The sequence below is a fragment of the Mustelus asterias genome, chromosome 3 (assembly GCF_964213995.1).
Source record: "Mustelus asterias chromosome 3, sMusAst1.hap1.1, whole genome shotgun sequence".
NCBI lineage: Eukaryota > Metazoa > Chordata > Chondrichthyes > Carcharhiniformes > Triakidae > Mustelus > Mustelus asterias.
The window spans coordinates 142207857-142229933 of record NC_135803.1 but is presented as its reverse complement, the minus strand read 5'-3'; the positions used below and the strand labels follow the sequence as shown (position 1 = coordinate 142229933).

Genomic DNA, 22077 nt, shown 5'->3' with positions numbered 1-22077 from the left:
TCTTAATTTGCTGTACTTTCATTTCCGATAGCATGCAGATATTACTGAAAATGAATAGCAACCAAATATCGGCTTGTCTTTCATTTCCCTTTCCAGACATCCTCCCCTTGGTGAACATTGTAGTCTTGTCCCCCCCTCCAGCTCACATGGACTTTACTCACAGGAATGGGGGGAACATTTGGACTTGACCATGTAAAAGACAGGGATTTTAGGTCAATTACATTCTTGTTCTCCTTTAACGGATTAAAATGCAAGTTTTTCAATAGGTTTTATCTAAAATTGTAGTCCTTCTGCACCTCAGGCGGGTTGTAAGCATATTTTTTATTTCCTTGCCCCCCCCCCTCCTCTTGGTGCGGCTTTGGACTGGTCCGGGGCGCCGGAAAAGGACGTGGACTGTACCATTATGTGGGAGTGGGAGGAGGGGGTTTGGGATGAGGAAGGGTCGAACGTGGCGCTGTCTCAGACCATGTACCCTCTATATCGGCGCCTTCCCTTCATTGATGGGACATTAATGGGAGGGCGATGAGAGTGGACCGGTTTAGGGTGGCCTGTGCGCCGTGAGAGTGATTGAGTGTGTGTCAGACACCCCCCCCCCTCCTTCCCCCGGGCAGTGGTAGAGCTGCTGATGGAGCCTGTTCCCAGGTAAATGTAACAAAGTCTGGGTGAAAATGTGAGGGAATCTCCAGAACCCTAACTCACTGCTTGCATCCCTTAAACTACCTCCACTGCAACTCAGAGCCACTGTCCCTGACTGCACTGCAGCCTCAACTCACAGGGATTGTGTCCCTCAGTCACTTGAGGGGGGCATCCTGGATTTAAAAAGAGAAGGGGCTTTATTTCAGATGTTGGAACCTAATGTTAAGACAAGGGGGAAAGAGCACTCTTACTCAAGCCCTGGAGTAGCAAAAGGTGTGTTGGCAGGTGGCATTGTAAATTGGGCCCTTGACCCAAGTTTCTGTTTTTAAAGTTTATTTTATTAGTGTCACAAGTAAGGCTTACATTTAACGCCGCAATGAAGTTACTGTGAAAATCCCCCAGTCGCCACACTCCAGCGCCTGTTCGGGTACACTGAGGGAGAATTCAGCATGGCCAGTGCTCCTAAACAGCGCGTCTTTCCGACTGTGGGAGGAAACCGGAGGAAATCCAAGCAGACAACGTGCAGATTCCGCACAGACTGTGACCCAAGCCAGGGATTGAACCCAGGTTCCTGGAGCTATGGGGCAGCAGTGCTAACCAGTGTGCTGCCCTCACAAACTCATCTTGCATCTGCACTGATGCCCTGTCCTTCCCGGTGATTTATTTTGTAAGTTAGATAGATAACAGGGCAGGCAAAATAGTGTGCTGCTCCTGTTATTCACAGCTGAGAAATCTGGAATGGGTGTTATCCCTTGATAGAAAATGAATGCTGAATGTGATTTTGCATCACTGCCCAATTTTCATGCAACAAACACATCGTTGATTTTTTTAAAAAAAACAATCTCGTCTTATTTCTTAATTATTTGCTGCCTTTTATTGTGCTTGCAAGTTGTTTCTAACTTTAATCTGAGATATGTTAACATAATGTTTTTCATCCTGTTATTGTGTTGCTGAGAGTTCCAGACTATTAGTTTGGAAGTTTACTGTAAGGATATGATGTGAAATGAGTTTGCCATCCAAATCCCATGCTTAATGGCAAAAGTACAAAATTGCACATATTGGTCAGAGACCATAAGGTGTGTATATAAATTGTAACTGGAACACAATGTTGGAATAAAGGGACCTTAGTTCTGCAATATTGTTCTGTATTTGATCTATGTACCTGAAGCTGATATGGCACGCCTGCAATAGAAAAAAGTGCTCCAATTCCCATCCCTTACCTTGATGAGCACAAAAAAATCACTAAAAAGTAAAAATGGAACTAATTGCTTCAGTGTAAAAGACATTATACTGAAGATCCCTAAGGTAAAGTAATGGAATGGTTGGCCTGAACCAGAAGGCAGGTGAACTTGCAGCCACCGGCAACCTGAGTTAGTAAGCACCTTAGAACTGGTTATTAGACCTCAGGTCAATGAAAGAAAGTGATAAATTAGTTTGGTATATATAATTACTGAGAAGAAAGCCCAATTGAAATAAGTGATAAAATACTCATCAAATGTACAGTTTTACTGGAGTAAACAAAAAAATTTGTTGCATTTCTATTGCTACTTCAATTTATCACTGAGCAAGATCGTGGCCCGGAGCCAAAGGATACTTTTTGACCGTCTGGTCTTTTTGAATGATGTTGAAGAGTTTATTTCAATCTGTTAGCAAGCCATCAGCCCCTCTGGTCGGCTGGAGAATCTTTCACAATAGCGTTTATTTCTTGCATGTGTGCAACCAACCTTTCACCACCGAATGATTGCTTAATCTGAAATACTGCATTTAATTTGAGGCTGGTTGGTTTTCTTGACAGATTTTAGACAAAACGTTCCACTGGTTCAAGATGAGTGAACTAAAAGACTGCCCACTGCAGTTCCATGACTTCAAGCCAGTAGACCACGTGAAGATGTGTCCTCGGTATGCAGCTGTGCTCTCGCGCTCTGAGGATGATGGAATTGGAATTGAGGAGCTGGACACATTGCAGCTGGAGCTGGAGACACTGCTGTCCTCAGCGAGTCGGCGACTGCGTATCCTAGAGGCAGAAACACAGGTAGGGATGGTGCAGGAACCTGTTTGGCTCCACTGGATTGTGTGCTACCTGACGAGGGTTCTTTACCAGGTTATGAATATTCAACCAAAAATTTGTCTGCAAAACAATGACTTCATAGAAATCATACAGTACAGAAAGAGGCCATTCGACCCATCGAGTCTGCACCGACCGCAAATCCACCCAGGCCCTATCCCCACATTCCTACATATTTACCCACTAATCCCTCTAACCTACGCATCTCAGGACACTAAGGGCAATTTTTTTTTTAGCATAGCCAATCAACCTAACCCGCACATCTTTGGACTGTAGGAGGAAACCAGAGCACCCGGAGGAAACCCACGCAGACACGAGGAGAATGTGCAAACTCCACACACAGACAGTGAACCAAGCCGGGAATCGAACCCAGGTCCCTGGAGCTGTGAAGCAGCAGTGCTAACCACTGTGCTACCCCGTTTCGAGTCCAGATGACCCTTTGTCAAAGCTTTGACAAAGGATTGTCTGGACTTGAAACGTCAGCTCTTTTCACTCCTTACAGATGCTGCCAGACCTGCTGAGATTTTCCAGCATTTTCTTTTAGCTGACAATGACTTGAATATTTGATTAACTTCATGTTCTCCCAGCAGAAAAAAAACATAGAAGTTTTTGTAGGTATAATCTTATCGGGGAGGCAGAGACCACATGGTTCAGAAAGAGGAGGACCTCTCGAAAGGGAAATCAAAGACAAGCCGTTATTTGGTCTCTATTAATAATATAACATCTCATTCAGGTATTCGGAGAGGTGGTGGCATAATGGTATTGTCATTGGACTATTAATCCAGGATACTGCTCTGGGGACCCAGGTTTGAATCCCACCACAGCAGATGGTGAAATCTGAATCCAATAAAAAATCTGGAATTAAAAGTCTGATGATCGTAAAATCATTGTCGATTGTTGCAAAAAGCCACCTGGCCCTTTAGGGAAGGAAATCTGCTGTTCTTCCCCAGTCTGGCCTACATGTTTTTTAAAGTTTATTTATTAGTGTCACAAGTAGGCTTACATTAACACTGCAATTAAGTTACTGTGGAAATCCCCTTGTCGCCACACTCCGGCACCTGTTCGGGTACACCGAGGGAGAATTTAGCTAATGTACCTAACCAGCATGTTTTTCAGACTGTGGGCAGAAAACGGAGCACCCAGAGGAAACCCACGCAGGCATGGGGAGAATGTCTGTGCAGACTCTGCACAATGACCCAAGCCGGGAATCGAACCCAGGTCCCTGGCGCTGTGAGGCAGCAGCTAACTACTGTGCCACCGTGCCACCCCAGTGACTCCAGAGCCACAGCAATGTGGTTGACTCTTTACTGCCACTCAGTTTGAGGGAAGTTCAGAATGGGCGACAAATGCTGGCCTTGCCAGGAACTCCCACATCCTACGAAAGAATAAAGAAAAAAATATGTATTAACAGTAAAATTGTTATGCAGTGTGCACTAAGGCTCTATTGTCTGGGCTCAGTTCTGTTCTCCCAACAGATGCCCTGATGCCTTTTTATTGTCTAAACACAAGGTCCTGTGCACTGTGACACAGTCCATTGGCTTTTTCAAGAGTTGAAGCAAAACATGGGCACCTTTTTGTAATGGAGTAATATTGGCCTATGAAGTATTAATGCACAAGTTTTCTAAGTAGGCCCCTAATCGTGAACCTGAATAGCAGGGCAAACTAGGTAAGCAGATACCTTTTCTTATTCCTATTTGCCATCTGGTTTTGCATTGTAAAGTCAAACATTTTTTGGGCCTTGGGCACAATATGGGTGGCTTATCCTCGATGGAGCAGTTGTCTTAACCTCTCTGCCCCCTGCACAACCCTCAAAATGAAATTGTTTGTAATATTTGGAATCATCACTTTAACCAGAGTGACGAATGCTCACTCCAAACTTTTAACCAGCCTCAGAGAAGCGCCCCCAGTTGCACCACTGTGACAGCTCTGTTTCCCACACACTTGCTTTCTCTGACTGAGGTCGCTAAATTGGGAGTGCATTTGAACCCGAGTCACGAGGCTGAAAGGCTGCTCTTACATTTTTATTCTCTTTCAAGAACCTTTAAACTGTTCATTTCAGATCCTCACCGACTGGCAGGATAAAAAGGGAGACAAGAGGCTGTTGAAATTTGGGAAGGAGCATGAACATGGAGCACCGCAGAAACACGGAAAACCTAAGAAGCAGAAAATCGATGGGAAAGGTAGTCATGGAACTGGGCCAGGCCCCGGGCGGCCCAAATCGAAAAACCTACAGCCCAAAATACAGGAATATGAATTTACAGATGATCCCTTAGACGTTCCCAGAATTCCAAAGAATGATGCCCCTAACAGGTATGATCTCGCTGTATACCAACACATGTTCCATTCTGTATCTTTGTCAGATTGGGACTGCAGGTTAGGAAAGGCTTCATTTTCTTTCTTTCTGCTTTGGAACATGTTGAAGAGTAAACACTGCCATAACTACACTGGCACAGTGCTTAGCACTGCTGCCTCACAGCGCCAGGCATCCAGGTTCAATTCCGGCCTTGGGTGACTGGCTGTGTAGAGTTTGCACATTCTCCCCGTGCCTGCGTGGGTTTTCTCCGGGTGCTCCGGTTTCCTCCCACAGTCCAAAGACGTGCAGGTTAGGTGGATTGGACATAATGGGCGGCACGGCAGCATAGTGGTTAGCACTGCTGTCCCACAGCTCCAGGGACCCTGGTTCGATTCCCGGCTCCAGTCGCTGTCTGTGCGGAGTCTGCATGTTCTCCCCGTGTTCCGTGGGTTTCCTCTGGGTGCTCCGGTTTCTTCCCATAGTCCGAAAGACATGCTGCTAGGTGCATTGGGCATGCTAAATTCTCCCTCAGTGTCCCCAAGCAGGTGCTGGAGTGTGGTGACTAGGGGATTTTCACCGCAACTTCATTGCAGTGTTAATGTAAGCCTACTTGTGACACTAATAAATAAACTTTAAAAACTTCCATCAAGTTGTTTACTATTTATAAAATCTCTCTCTCTACCCCACGCACCCGGACAGTCTCTCTTCCACCACCTTCTGTTGGGAAAAAAATACAATCTGAGAACAGCTACCAAAGTAAAAGTTTATTTATTAGTCACAAGTAAGGCTTACATTAACAGTGTAATGAAGTTACCGTGAAATTCCCCTCGTCGCCACAGTCTGGTGCCTGTTCGAGTCAATGCACTCAATCAACACATCTTTCAAAATGTGGGAGGAAACCGGAGCACTCGGAAGAAACCCACCCAAACACGGGGAGAACTCCACAGACAATGACCCAAGCCGGGAATCGAACCCGGCGCTGTGAGACAGCAGTGCTAACCACTGTGCCGCCCAACTGACACAAGAACAGCTTCTTCCCTGCTGACTTTTGAATGGACCTACCATATATTAAGCTGATCTTTCTCCTTGCTCTATCTGAAACTGTAATACTATATCCTTTCCTTCTTCCCTATGTACTCTCTGAACGGTATGCTTTGTCTGTATAGCCTGCAAGAAATAATACTTTTCACTATCCCAATACGTGTGACAATAATAAATCAAATCAAATTATTTCATCTCCTGAGGGAGGTGAGCAAGCACAAGGAACAATTGCAAGAAGCGAAAGTCTGAAATTGCTTCCGGCCCCTCCATTGATTGATGACCTGAGCATTGCATTCTATATTACGATCTGGTTGCTCAGGTCCAGCCAGCAGTAGAATATGTGCATGTACTCTAATCCCTCGTCTCCCTTAAGGCTATCCTGAAATCCTGCAATTCCGCAACCATCCTTTCTGTTAAATGACTTGTGCCTACAGTATTCAGGTCTTGACCATTATAAGATGTGAATTCTGCCCTCTTAGTCTGTTTTACTTTAATGGAAATGAATTCAATTCCACAAGCCTCTGCTCACAGTTTTTCTGCAGTCGTTCCTTTCATACCATAAATCTTTGATACCATAGATCAAATCAACATGTGATAGAATCATAGGATCCCTACAGTGCAGAATGAGGCCATTCGGTCCATCGAATCTACACCGACCACAATCCCACCCAGGCCCGATCCCCGTAACCCCACATATTTATCCTGCTAATCCTCCTGAAACTAAGGGAGAATTTAGCACGGCCAATCAACCTAACCCGCACATCTTTGGACTGTGGGGGGAAACTGGAGCCCCCGGAGGAAACCCACGCAGACACTGGGAGAATGTGCAAACTCCACACATACAGTGACCCGAGGCCGGAAATGAACCTGAGTCCCTGGCGCTGTGAGGTAGCAGTGCTAACCACTGTGCTGCTGTACATGGATAGGTGGAAGAGTGACAAAATCCATACGCTACTCACTACGGCTCCATCACTGATTGGAACAGTTAAAATGATCTCTGTTTAGAATCTAAAAGCTTTGAGAGGCTGCGTGCCAGTTTTTGAGTAGCCTTTCAGATGACAGCTTCACACTTGCAGGATGACAGCAGTGAATTATAAGTAATTTAGCATCTTCTGCTTCAGGTTTTGGGCATCAGTAGAACCATATTGTGCTGACATCACCAACGAGGAGATCCGTGTGCTTGAGGACCTACTGAAACCGCCTGAAGATGAGGCTGAGTATTACAAGGTGAATAACCAGTGTCAGTCAAACCAAGACAGAGAGAGAGAGACAGGAAAGAGAGGGTTGTTGGGCAAAAGCAGTGTTGAAATTGGCTTTTAACAAGATACATTTTGAGGGGAGGTTGAAGAAGATTTAAATATATAGCATGAGGGAGTATGGTAGATATGTGTTTTTGAGGGACAGCTATTATTGGACAGAGGATTGGTAACACTATTAAACACTCCAGAGAAGGAGCTTGGGAGGTGCAGATATAATGGGCCATATGTAAGGGTGTTGCGAGCTAATTCCCACTGTTGGATTAAAAGTGGATTGTAAACCATTATCGTTAATCACGCTCTTCTCTTTCATTTTTGGTTGCTGATGACAGAATCAGCTCAACAAAAGGGAGCTGAATTTCGCATCCATTAATGATCTGGTTATTCTCAGCACCTACCCACTTTACATGGTGCCCCCAATAATCAGCCCCCAACATTTTGAATAGCATCAAAACAAAATAAAAGGTGGTGTCTCTCTTTTTGTCACCATTCCCATCAGAGAGAGCAGGCTGGTGACAGGCCCTGTTGAAGCCTGTGTGTATAATAATGAGCTAAAAGGTGAGTGAGAGCATGGGAAAATAAGTACCACATTCTGCTCCCCGGCCCCAGACCCACTAATGAGCATATTCCATGATACCTTGATAAAGAGGGAAGTTATGAGCACAAGCCCCCCTATCTAGCCCCTTGGTGGTAGAGTCCACCTCAGCTGATGATAATTCTCCTTGAATTACATTTGGCAAGCGGGGAGAGAAAATGGGACAATCAAGCCTTAATTAGAAAAATAGTCAGAGTGAAACAGCATAGCTGAACATGAGACATGTAGCCAGGGGTGTGACAGAGCGATACAATAATGGCTGTGATTGACAGGGGAGTGACATTGCTTGAGGAGGACTGGCTCTGCATTGTACATGTTTTATTAACACTCGAGTTCTTTCTGTTTTTGTCTCAATCATTTTCCGTTGACTTCCTTTCTGCACAGATCCCTCCACTGGGGAAACATTATTCCCAGCGCTGGGCACAAGAGGACCTCCTTGAGGAGCAGAAGGAAGGTGCTCGTGCTGCGGCTGCTGCGGAGAAGAAGAAAGGCATGCTGGGAGCTTTAACTGAGCTTGACTCAAAAGGTGAGTGAAGTGCTGTCCATTCGGACAAAGCCATGATATTGCAATTTAGAGCTTTTAACAGTAGCATGTTTTGCAAGTCCCCCTCCTTTCTCTTTATCGAATTCCTTGCTGGATAATGTTTGTTTGTAAAATGGCCTCCTGGAAAATTACTTTGCCGGACCTGCCAGCTCAACAAACTCGGCTTGATGCACCTGACCCGTGTCTGGCTGACTGCCACAAACTGAGCAGGGATTGACACAATTCCCATCACAATTACTGGCAACCAGCCTCAACCTTCAAATCTTGTTATCTGTGCTTCTATCAGTTTTCCCCTCGTTTCCTGATCAGTTGAATGAAAGAAGACACTGGCCTGAAATCTCCAGCCACTCGCATCCCACCGCCATTGCCACTGAGAATGGAGAATTTGGTCCTCAGCCAAATTTCCGTTTACTGCAGTGGGACTGGAGAATCCCAGCTGTGGGCGAGGTTGGAGAATCCAGCCCACTGTCTTGAGTAATGCTGCCTTACTCTAACCTGTCTAAGACTGCGCTGATGACACGCTGTCCTGTAATGTGCCTCTTTCACCTCCTTTCTTGTTCATCTCCACCGATTCCCCACACAGCTAGTTAAATCCTTATCCACAGCTATAAATCCCTCCATAGCCTCGCCACACTTCATCTTTCCACCCTTCCTCATGTTGCTTCGACTCTTGCTAAGGATTACATTTATGCTAAATGATACAATCTTGAAGGGGCTACAAGAAGACATTGGGATGTCTGCATGCAAATCATTGAAGGATGGGTTAAAGCAATAAAATAAATAAACCCCCTATAGTTTTCTGGACTTTATAAGTGGAGGCATTTGGCACAAAAGCAAAACGTGTATAAAACACTAGTTTGGTCCCAACTGGAGTCTGGTGTCTAATTCTGGTCGCCACACTTTAGGAAGAACATGAAAGCTTTTGAAAGGCTATAGGAGAGATTTACTGGAATGTTTCCAGAGCAGAGAAGGTTCAGTGGAGATTTGATAAAGGTGTTTCACAGATAATATAGAAAGATTGATAACACCAAAGGAGATCCATTGTGTCTGTGCTGGCTAAAAAAAGAGTCCTTCAATCTAATCCCACCTTCTAGCTTTTGGTCTGTAGTCCTGTAGAAAGAAGCTTTTTTTCTTCTTCATTCATGGGACATGGGTGTCGCTGGCTAGGCCAGCATTGCTGCCCGTCCCTAATTGCCCTTTAGAAGATGATGGTGGTGATATGGTTTCTTGGATCACTGCAGTCCGTGTGGTGTAGGCACACCCATAGTGCTGTAAAGGAGGGAGTTCCAGGGTTTTGACCCAATGAAGGAATAACATTGTAGTTCCAAGTCAAGGTGGTGAGTGGCTTGGAGAGGAACTTCCAGGTGGAGGTGTCCTCATGGGTCTGCTGCCCTTGTTTTGTATATACATAATGCCTTTCACAACCAGTGGACACCCCAAAGCACTTTACAGCTAATGAAGTGCTTTTTGAAATGTAGCCACGGTTATAGTATAAGAAACATGGCAGCAATTTGCACAGAGCAAACACACCACAAATAGCAATGTAATACTGATCAGCTAATCTGTTTGCGCGATATGATTGAGAGATAGACATTAGCCAGGACACTGGATTAACTGTACTGCTCATCTTTCAAATAATGTCCCAGGCTCTTTTACGTCCACCTAAGAGTGCAGACGGGGCTAGCTTTAAATAATCATTTGAAAGACGGCACCTCTGACGGTGCAGCGTTCCCTCAGTACTGCACTGGGATGTCGACCTTGATTTTTGTGCTCATGTCCTCCCTCCATGATCTGCTGGCTCAGAGGCAAGAGTGCTCCAACTGTGCCAAAGCTGACACGCATGGACAGCTGTGTATGATGTCCAAGTGCAAATAGGGTAATTTGGTCGCTTTACAAAGGAATTGAGCCGGCAGCTGTCACTGCCACCACAGTGTGCCAAGGATTTGATAGAGCTATTTAAAATCATTAAAGGTTTAGGTACAGAAAATGCGGACAAACTGTTTCACATGGTTGAAGGGTCGATTACAAAGGCCACAGTGATTTCCAAAAGAACCAGGGGTGACGTGAAATTTCATGGAAAACAAAAATTATGTGAAGGGTGGTTAAAGTTTGGAATTTTAAAAAATCATTCATGGGACGTGGATGTCACAGGCTGGCCAGCATTTATTGCCCATCCCTAGTTGCCTGAGGGTCATTGAGAGTCAACCACACTGCTGTGGCTCTGGAGTCACATGTAGGCCAGACTGGGTAAGGACGGCAGATTTCCTTCCCTAAAGGGCATTAGTGAACCAGATGGGTTTTTCCAACAATCGACAATGGTTTCATGGTCATCAGTAGATTCTTAATTCCATATATTATTTGTTGAATTCAAATTCCACCGGCTGCCATTGTGGAATTTGAACCTGGGTCCCGAGAACATTAGCTGAGTTTCTGGATGAAGAGTCTAGCGATAATACTACTGGGCCATCGCCTCCCCAAAAATATTCTGCCTGATGGCGTGGTGGATGCAGATTGTATAGTAGCTGTCAGAGGGCACTGGATAAAAACTTCATGAAGATAAAACATTGCAGAGACATGGCGAAAGAGTGAGGAAGTGCATGCCACTGGCTGGGTTGCCCTTCAAAAGCACTAGCAATGACTCAGTGGTCCAAGTGGCCCCGTTCTGAGGTGTACACTTTCATGATTGTCAGATGGGCTGTTCTTCTCTTGACTCTTACTGATGCACTTCCAACTTCTTTGGGCCTGGATTGCCTCTCATTGGATTTCTCTCTCAAGCTCATAGAGAGTCGTAGAGGTTTACAGCATGGAAACAGGCCCTTCGGCCCAACTTGTCCGTGCCGCCCTTTTTTTAAAACTCCGAAGCTAGTCCCAATTGCCCACAATTGGCCCATATCCCTCTATACCCATCTTACCCTTATCTTGCCACACTGTTTAAAAACTTTCCGAAACTAGCCAAATTTCTGGACCCCCTCTCTCTTGCTGACTCAGTATCTATTGAGTAACACCTCTTTGTGAAAGACGGTACGTCATTTCTTGACTTTAGAGGCGCTATATAAATGCACTTTTTTTTTGTTGTAACTGTGAATGTATTTTTTTCCTGTCAGACGTGGATGCTCTATTGAAGAAAGAGCAGCACGACCAGCCTGAAGATGGCTCTCCTTTCGGCCCGCTCACACAGCGATTGCTGCAGGCTTTGGTGGAGGTGAGACAAGAAACGCCTGTGATCCAGAGAATGCTGACTTGTTTCAAACCGGAAAAATCTTTCATGTTGAAGGAACATTTGCAGAGGTTCAGTTATCATACATACAGGTCAAAGATCCTCCCTCTCCCACTTATAATTGAGCTTTAATTTTGTACCACACTACATGATGCATCTATCTACTTAACCACTGGGGTAGCTCAGGGTTGGGAGTGGGGATGGGTGGGGGGACACTTTTACCTCATTGGTCTTCACTACTTTGGAAGTTTAGAGAGGCGGAAGGAAAGCTGTCAAAGGACCATCCTGTGGGGCAGATTGACCGATTAGGAATTCAGAAGTGAAACCATTTTCTGTCTGAAAAATAGTGTCGTGGGAGCTCTGCAACGTGAGACGTGGCAGACTCGGCTGGAGTACCCTGTGACCTCAGGACTAGATTTTTCATCAATAGTTTAAAAAAAATAAGTAAAAAAGAAAATGCTGGAAACACGTCATCAATTGAAAGAGGCAGCATTGGTTTGTATTCTTTCTTTAACCCTTTGTCAGAACTGATCAGGCATGGTGAAGAGTGATGGAGAGGGCTCAAATGCAATTCCAGAGATCTATATTTTAGTTCTGCTATCTCACAGCGTCAGGGAACTGGGTTCGATTCCTGGCTTGGGTTGCTGTCTGTGTGGAGTCTGCACGTTCTCTCTGTGTCTGTGTGGGTTTCCTCCGGGTGCTCCGGTTTCCTCCCACGGTCTGAAAGACATGCTGGTTACGTGCATTGGCCGTGCTAAATTTTCCCTCAATGTGCCCGAACAGGTGCCAGAGTGTGACAACTAGGGGATTTTCCCAGTAACTTCATTGCAGTGTTAATGTAAGCCTACTTGTGACAATAATAAATAAAATCTACCAACCTTCTTCATCCCCTTTCTTTTCTGAGGGTGTTGTCTCCTTCCTGTGGCGCAGTTCCAAAGCTTGCAGTTATCCTCCAAATATTTCACATAACTATTCAAACATAACCTAAAAGATAGCTCTTGGTAGAATATTCAGTTTAAGATGTAGCGAATCACTCAAATCTAATCTTGCCACCACCCAAAGGCCTCATCTAGATCTCGTTAACCTGAAAGCCTAATTAAAACATTCCTACCAACACCTAGTGGCAAGGGGCAGCACAGTGGTTAGCACTGGTGCCTCACTGTGCCAGGGACCAGGGTTCGATTCCTGGCTTGAGTCACTGTGTGGAATCTGCACATTCTCCCCGTGTCTGTGTGGGCTTCCTCCGGGTGCTCTGGTTTCCTCCCACAGTCCGAAAGATGTGCTGGTTAGGTACATTGGCCATGCTCAATTCTCCCTCAGTGTACCCGAACAGGCGCCGGAGTGTGGCAACTAGGGGATGTGTAGGCAGTGTTACTGCCTATTTGTGACACTAATAAACAAAATCTTTTAGCTGGCATTAGCATCGGTTTGGTGTTTAAAGCTAGGACCTTTCGCATCTGTTTCCTGATCTTTCAACCAGCTGTGTAATTGAAACGAGTCTCACAACACCAGGTTAAAGTCCAACAGGTTTATTTGGTAGCAAAATCCACTAGCTTTCGGAGCGCTTGCTGTTCCTTCGTCAGGTGAGTGGGAGTTCTATTCACAAGCAGGGCATGTAAAGACACAAACTCAATGCCCTGTTTTATATGCCCTGCTTGTGAATAGAACTCCCACTCGCCTGACGAAGGAGCAGCAAGCGTTCCGAAAGCTAGTGGATTTTGCTACCAAATAAACCTGTTGGACTTTAACCTGGTGTTGTGAGACTTCTTACTGTGTTTACCCCAGTCCAACGCCGGCATCTCCACATCATAATTGAAACGAGACAACCTTGCCACCCTGATGATAATTTATAAATAAAAATATGATGCCTGCACTGCTCATGCCAACCATCACATTCTCAATTAGTGATTCCGCAAACTTTGTGCAAAAGAAGGTTTCATTTTCCTACTTTTTCACTACGTTTAAAGAACTTCTGCCTTCATTAAGGACTGACTTAATGCCTGCCATTTCCTTCCTTCATGAGCTTTTGTATTTTTTCTCTCCTTTCCCAGGAGAACATCATTTCCCCAATGGAAGATTCTCCCATACCAGAGATGACTGGGAAAGATGTTGGAACTGAGGGAGCAAGCACCTCCCCTCGAAGTCAGAATAAGGCATTCAGGTGAGCTCTCTGGCCCATAGTGCTGCACTATTATAGAGGACAGAGATTTTGGAATAACTACGGACAGCAAGGTGTGATGTTAAGTTCCTTTGCATTCTTTCTATTCTGTCATAGTGTTCCTCACACAAAGTCTCTAGAAGCACGAATAAAGGAAGAACTAATTGCTCAGGGTCTGCTGGATTCAGAGGACCGGCCCACTGAAGACTCTGAAGATGAAGTTCTGGCAGAACTGCGCAAGCGTCAGGCTGAGTTGAAAGCCATCAGTACACACAATCGAGCAAAGAAACAGGAACTTCTCAGGTGAGGGAAAAGAACTAGTTATGAGTTCGGAATAAGTTGGAATAAGAAATAAGAGTTGCTTCAAAGAACGGGCTGGTGGCATTTTGTTCAATCTAATGTGGCAAATCTTTCTTAAGATCTGTGTTAGGGTGAACCTGTTCCAGGAATGAGAGGGGCGGCAGAATGGCACAGTGGTTAGCACTGCTGCCTCACAGCGCCAAGGATCCAGGTTCGATTCCCGGCTTGGGTTACTGTCTGTGCGGAGTCTACACGTTCTCCCTGTGGCTGAGTGGGTTTCCTCCAGGTGCTCTGGTTTCATAGAATCCCTACAGTGCAGGAAGGAGGCCATTCGACCCATTGAAACTGCACCGACACCAATCCCAGCCAGGCCCTATCCCTGTAAACCCACATATTTACCCTACTAGTCCCCCCGACACTAAGGGGCAATTTAGCGTGGCACATCTTTGGATTGTGAGGGGAAACTGGAGCACCTGGAGGAAACCCATGCAGACATGGGGAGAATGTGCAAACTCCACGTCACCCAAGGCTGGAATTGAACCCGGGTCCCTGGTGCTGTGAAGCATCAGTGCTAACCATTGTGTCATCGTGCCACCCACAGTTTCCTCCCAAAGTCCAAAGGATATGCCGGTTAGGTGCATTGGCCATGCCAAATTCTCCCTCAGTGTACCCGAACAGGCGCCGGAATGTGGAGACTAGAGGATTTTCACAGTAACTTCATTGCAGTGTTAATGTAAGCCGACTTGTGACACTAATAAATAAACTTTAAAAAAAATTGACTCCATAAGAAGCTGATTTCCTCTAAGTTGAGAGCTATTGTAGCTTCAATGATTTTCTTTCATATTGTGCCTTTAGCATGCATATACATCACAGATGGAGACATCAGGGGAAAACTGGACTCTGGGACAAAGAAGGAGATGTTAGGAGTTAGCAGAAGCTTGGTCAGATAGATGGATTTTAAGAAAGATCTTAAAAGAGGAAAAGAAAGTTGAGCGAGACAGGTTTAAGGAGGTAATTTGAATGCATGGGTTCTGAGTGGTTGAAGGCCTAACTGTCAATGGAAGAAAGGGGGGATACACAAGAATAGAGAGTTTGCAGGGCTTGTCGCGCTGGAGGAGTTTCCAGAGATGGGGAGGAGAGAGGTCATGGAGTGATTGGAACATAAAGATGAGGACTCAGAATTTGAGGGATGGGATGACCAGGAGCCAATGTAGGTCAACGAGGATAGAAGTGATGGTTGAGAAGGACTTGATCAAAGATTGGATTCCGACAGAACCAGAGCTGGAATGTTGGAGGCTGGCCAGGGCTGCAATGCAGTTGTTGGGCATGGATGAGAATGTCAGCAACAGTTGGTCTGAGTGAAGGATGGTAGCAAGTGCTATTACGGAAGAGGAAGTGGGCAGTCTGTGCAGTGGAAATGATGTTCAAAAGCTCAGCTTGAAACTGAAAAGGACACTGAGGTTGCAGCCTTTTGTATGAATGGGACTGTGAGCGCAGGTGGACTACCACTCCAAAAGGTGGTACATTTCACATTTTTTGAATTTTGCATTCAAGCTTAAACTAAAAGCCAGGTTTATTTACAAGTAATGTAGAAGAAAAATACAAGAAGGAACTAGCAGTAAACTTTGACTTCCACATAAACTGGTGCAAATGAGTAAAAAGTCTAAATACTTAACACTTATTTTGCTTGGTAATGCAGAACTCAAATATTTCTGAGGAAAGAGACGTGCTCTCAAAGTTTTCTGTTTTGCACTTGCCAGGACCAATTCACAAGACTACCAAATCTCAAAGGGCACAACAATTGATACTGCACAAGAAGAAGGTGCTGATTGGTTGGCAAGTAGTTCAGAATAATTGTATAAATTGTTGTTCCCTTTGAGATAGTGTTCTTGTGAATATGACCTGGTAAGTACAAGATGAAAAGTTTCGACAGCATGTCCCTTTTCTCAGATTGTCTTTTGTTATCGCTTGACGATCTCTTTTGAAACTTTACATAGGAATTGACTCCATGCATGTGGAGCTGGAATGTGTGATTAGTCTGGTTGGCGACCAGCAAAAAAAAATGATAGGCTGAATGGCCTCCTTCTTGTTCCAAATCTCTCTATGTTTCTATGACCACCTTCTGACTGTCTGGTCTGGGAGAACCTGTGTGAAGCATGAGCTGGGGACATCCAGGGCTCCTGTCAGCTACATATTGTACAGTTGTACGTTGTATAAGTTGTCAAAACCTCATTTGGAGACCTTTTTAATGGTCTGACGTTCAGAGCTAAGCCTTTCCTAGTGACTGTTATATAAGGGATAGCCTATGCTTGTGCTTTTGGTGGCTTGACAGCAATAACTTGATGCTGCACGCATTAAAAGTAATGAATTTTGTCAGCTTCCCGCCCCCCGGGTCTGCAAATCCCCACCTCCCAAAGGAACTGTCCTGGACATCAAAGAAATTTCATGACACAATTAACTTCTTAATCACCAACGGAAGGTGACGACAAGATGGCTCCAAAGATGTGCGGGTTAGGTTGATGGGCAATCTAAATTGCCCCTTAGTGTCAGGGGGACCAGCAGGGTAAATACATGGGGTTACGGGGATAGGGTCTGAGTGGGATTGTTGTTGCAGTCTCGATGGACCGAATGGCCTCCTTCTGAACTGTAGGGATTTTATGATTCCATGAAATGTGGCTGCTTTGAGAGAGTTTATTGCATTCCTATCTGTTGCAAAGATCAAGAAAAACTTAAAGTTGTTGCTAATTTAAAGCCAATCTTTAGCCAGTTCTTCTCCATCGGAAATAAAAAGAAACATTTCCCTTTGCTAGTAAGGGAGCAGGGAACAGAGGGTTATTTGTGATGGACTTAAATGAGGACAATGGAGAGGAAACTCGAGTGGAGCGTAAATGCTGGCACGGACTGTTAGACCGAATGGCCTGTTTCTGTGCCATATTTCCTATATAATCCTGTGTATTATTAAATGTGCGTCTAAAGCTCTGCCTCCATCACACCTGTCGTTGAGTATTTTATAATAAAAACAGGAAATGCCAGAAATACTAAGCAGGTCAGGCAGCATCTGCAGAGGGAAAGAGAGAGAGAGAAAGTGAGTTAACATTTTGGGTTTCATCAGAACCTGAAACATGAACTCCGTTCCTTTCTCTCTCCACACATGCTGCCTGGCTTGCTGAGGGTTGCAGCAGGGTTTTTTTTGTTCAGATTTCCAGCATCCGCGATGTTTTGCTTTTGTTGAGTATCCCATTCTCCTTTGGTTGCTGGCTATTCGGTTCTTTATTGGGAGGGGAAACAGTGGTGGAGGTGGGAAGGGGTGGGGGTCAGTGTTCAGCTAACCCCCTCACCCCCACACTCCAAGGTTTCGTAGATTTGCTTGAATCGGACCATTCCCTTTGGAAGGACGTGACTTAGGCCACATGGAAACACAAAACGACAGGTGTTCCTATAGAGCAAGTCAGCCCCACTGCTGAAGCTGTGAAGAGTGATTAATTGGATGTGTGCTACCAAATGCTTCCCGGGATCTCACAGGGAATTGTAGGGAGGTTACTGATGGATGAGTGACAGGTCACAGGTGCTCAGGCTTTGTGCGTTAAGAGCTTTTTGTCCGACATGACATTTTGGTCATTATTTGTTTCATTTGATTAATTGAAGTGATGATGTTTCTATTTGAAAAATATTGACAAATTCCTATTTGGAAAATAGACCTTTTCAGGTCGCATTGCTGAGTCTGTTAAACTCATAGCCGAACACATAAAATCATAGAATCCCTACAGTGCAGAAGAAGGCCATTTGGCCCATCGAGCCTGTACCAACAACGATCCCACCCAGGCCCTATCCCACATATTTACCCTGTTAATCCCCCAACAAAGGGGCAATTTAGCATGACCACTCCACTTAACCTGTACATCTTTCAGACTGTGGGAGGAAACCGGAGCAAACACAGGGAGAAGGTGCAAACTCCACACAGTCACACAAGGCCAGAATTGAACCCAAGTTCCTGGGCGCAGTGAGGCAGCAATGCTAACCACTGTGCCACCGTGTCATCCATCTCCCCCAGAAGAAAGTACAGCCCACCGTCTTAAGGGCAGGAATGGGTGGGTATTGATCCATGTGTCCCCGGCCTCCTTCCTAATCCTATTGACTGACCACTATTTTTTTAAAATTCAGACTTGCCAAAGAGGAGTTAAAAAAACAGGAGTTACGGCAGCGAGTGAGAATAGCGGACAATGAAGTCATGGATGCTTTCCGAAAGATTATGGCGGCGCGCCAGAAGAAACGCACACCTACAAAAAAAGAGAAGGATCAAGCATGGAAGGCACTGAAGGAGAGGGAGAGCATCTTGAAGTTGTTGGACAGTTAAACCCAACTGTGCAAACACGCTGGACGCTGTTGCTGCTGGAAAAATTGGCTTAATGTTCGTCTTTCCTGAGCTGAACTGACAAAAGGAGCAATATTGAAACCTGCCCATTTTGAACTGGTGACATTCCATTGCGGCAGGCTGTCTCCATTGGGGCTTGCTAATCTTGCGTGTAAAAGATGGAAGTCTGTCTTTCAGAAATCTGGATGTTGTGCTTTGCTTAGTTTGGGTTTGTACCGTATGTGAGAGTCATGTGTTACTGCTGTGTGTTCAGATAGAGTGTAGCATTCCAGAGCGGCTGTGCCAGTGCCAATCCTTCCAAATGTGACATTAATAACTGACACTTTATAACTTTTCCAGAAGGGTTTCTCCTCACTTGCATCCCTACCCCCGGTAATATTTTCTAGAAATATATGGGAGGGGGATATCTCTAGGGCCCAAAGACTGTCCTTTGCCCTCTCCTCCTGGCACTACTTCTCTCCCTCTCCAATCCCAGTCCACCCTGTCCCAAGTTAGGCCTCTTAATCTCATTTTAAATCTTTCTGTACTTTCCTCTGGGCCATGTGATGCTTTGTGAAGAAGTATTAAAATACTGCCAATTTCTGACGCCAAAAAACTTTTCAGCAAAAGAAATCTTTTTACAGAATGAAGAAGATCGCTCGAGATTTGTGCAGCCGAGGGTCAGGAGGTACGTTTTGTATTTGCCAACCTCAGGGTATCACAACAGTTACAAAAGTTCTAACTATTCTGCCAGTGCCCTGTGGGAGAAACATCCTCTGTGGTGTCTTGGCACTTTAGGGGGATCGGGACAATCCCAGGTTCATTCTCCAGTGTGCACTGTTTGTTCAGCTGAGCAATGGTAACAGTGCCCGTTTTAGTTGAATGTCCCTGGCTGGTGATGCCGGTACCAACAAGAGGTTTTCTCCTTCGATTCGGTGGGTGCCACCTAACACACCTGATGTCTTCCATCGTTAGTGGATATAATTTTTACATTTGTTTTCATTTTTATTTTGTACGGTATGACCATTCCACGGGGCGGCACAGTGGTTAGCACTGTTGCCTACAGCACCGGGGACCTGGATTCGATTCCCAGCTTGGGTCACCGTGTGTGTGGAGTCTGCATGTTCTCCCTGTGTCGGTGTGGGTTCCCTCCGGTTTCCTCCCACAGTCCGAAAGACGTGCTGATTAGGTGCATTGGCCATGCTAAATTCTCCCTCAGTGTATCCGAACAGGCACCGGAGTGTGGCGGCTAGGGGATTTGCATAGTAACTTCATTGCAGTGTTACAGTAAGCCTACTTGGACACTAATAAATTAAACATTTTAAAATTTAATTTGTTAGTACTAAGGGGGGGGGGCTATCTGATGATGTATCCCAGTACGATTGCGCTCTGCCATATCAGGTAATCCACTCATCATTGGGACATGAACTGGAAAATGGACAGCCTGGGGGATAGGTTTAAGTTCATCAATGATAGACCTTCTCCCTCCCAGTTAGCAGAGGAGGACAGAATCCATTTCAGCTGCAGAGGCCCTTCTTATTGAATAGCTCACTCAAACCCACGATCTGGATTTATGGGTGAAACGTGTCCACATGGAGAAGGTGACAGAAGGCTGCAGATACAGTTGGAACCCATACCACAGCATGAATCAGTAACTACGAAAGAGAAAGAAGGGGAAATTGACAGAGGAAATGAGAAAGTGCTGGTGAAAATGAATTTTCCACAATAATTTTACCCCACCGACACCAAATGTAGAGCGCAAAGAATCATACTCCTTACCCACCAAGTCTTCTCACTTTGTTTTAAATTATCCTTATGTAGCCGTTTTGTAATCCCAGTTCCACACAAAACAAACTCTGATCGCCAGTCCCGATCATCAGTCGACATGTTCTCCATATTCATATTCTGCAGTCATAAATCAGAATCCTCATGGTAAGCATCAGTCACTGAAACCTTTTGCAAGTCCCCCAAATCACACATTATCGTGTTCATTTATGGGTTAATGATGAAACAAGTGTAAGTTTTATCATTCATGGCGTTAAATCCTCAATAGTGTACTGATGATTAACTGGTCCTGTAATGAATTTTCAATAAATGTCAACTTGATTTCTACACTTCCTCAGGGTGAATTATGTATTAAATAGGCTTTGCAATATTATACAATGGTGAGATGAACAAGGTTAAAAGCGACCTGCTACACTCATAGAATCCTACAGTACAGAAGGAGGCCATTCAGCCCATCGTGTCTGCACTGACCACAATTCCGCCCAGCCCCTATCCCCATAACCCCATGTATTTATCCTAGCCAGTCCTCTACCAATCTACCTAACCTGCATATCTTTGGAATGTGGGAGGAAACAGGAGCACCCGGAGGAAACCCACGTCGACACAGGGAGAACGTGTAGACTCCGCACAGACAGTAATCCAAGCCAGGAATTGAACCCGGGTCCCTAGCACTGTGAGGTAGCAGTACTAACCACTGTGCCACCCTCACTCACTTGTCCACTCTCCCACGCAATACAGAACCCAGTCACTCCAATCAGAATTCTAACAACCATTGGTAATCAGACATCATATAAAATCAAAATACTTCAGATGATGGAAGCCCGAAATAAAACAGAAAATGCTTGAAAACAGCAGGTCTGGCAGCATCTGTGGAGAATTTCAGAGTTTGTTTTGGGTCGATATGACTCAAGTACATTTCTCTCCCCGCTAGTAATCAGACACTCACATCACCCCCAGATAAAATGATTAAAAATATATAGATCAAGTCCCATTTGGTTCCTCTGGCAAACAGCTATGTGCTTTGGGTAAGAGTTTCAAGCAATTGATGTAATTTACTGCTGAATTGATCATGATACACGAACCATTACCAAGGGCAATGTCATCAACAATAGCCTTTGATAATGCTGCAGTAAGCTTGAGGTTATTGTACTTGTTCTCGTAGTACATTAACCCAGAAAGGTGATTGAAGTGTGGAATAAAAGATGAAATGCTGGAACTACTCAGTAGGTCAGGCAGCCTCTTTCGAGAGATGAACAAAATTAACTTTTCAGATTGATGTCAGCACTCAAAAGTTAAAGAGAAATAGCAGGTCCTAATCAAATACAGAGGCAGGGAAACTGGGGAGGAGGCAGGAGAGATTAAATGACAAAATGGATAATGGTGCCAGGCAAAATATGATGATAACAGGATGAGTAAAGAAACAGAATCACAGAATACTACAGTGCAGAAGAGGCCCTTCGGCCCATCGAATCTGGCATGTAAATTGTAACAAAGATCATTACCACCAATTGTCCAAGGGGGCAGTGGTTGTGATCCAAAATTGTCAAACTCAAATGTCAAGTCTGGAACACTGCAAAGTGTCTTATGGAAATTAAAATGATGTTCCCACAACCCATACTGGAATAGTGTAGAAGGCCCAGGAGATAGAGGTCAGACAGGGAGTGGGACAGACAAAGTGACAGGCCACTAGAAGCTCGGGGTCAAATTTGCAGACAAAATGGTGTTATTCCTCAAAGTGCTCACCCCATCGACGCAATGTATCAAGTACGCTAGATTGAAGGAAGTACAATTGCTCTTTCACCGGAAGGAATGTTTGAATGGTGGGAAGGGAAAAGA

At 44.9% G+C, this 22077-nt stretch overlaps 1 protein-coding gene across 2 annotated transcripts; it reads left to right on the top strand.

Annotated features, from left to right (window-relative positions):
- Positions 1 to 407: 407 nt before the first annotated feature.
- On the top strand, positions 408 to 20569 carry tada3l (transcriptional adaptor 3 (NGG1 homolog, yeast)-like). 2 transcript variants are annotated; one of them, XM_078209811.1, is made up of 9 exons: positions 408 to 909; positions 2432 to 2668; positions 4761 to 5011; positions 7157 to 7262; positions 8271 to 8412; positions 11535 to 11632; positions 13699 to 13808; positions 13923 to 14108; positions 18267 to 20569. In XM_078209811.1, the coding sequence occupies exons 2-9, from the start codon at positions 2462 to 2464 to the stop codon at positions 18457 to 18459; spliced, it is 1293 nt and encodes a 430-aa protein (XP_078065937.1). In that variant the 5' UTR covers positions 408 to 909; positions 2432 to 2461; the 3' UTR covers positions 18460 to 20569. The 2 variants fall into 2 exon arrangements, with proteins under 2 accessions (XP_078065937.1, XP_078065938.1); XM_078209812.1 differs by having other exon boundaries at positions 409 to 642.
- Positions 20570 to 22077: the final 1508 nt, after the last annotated feature.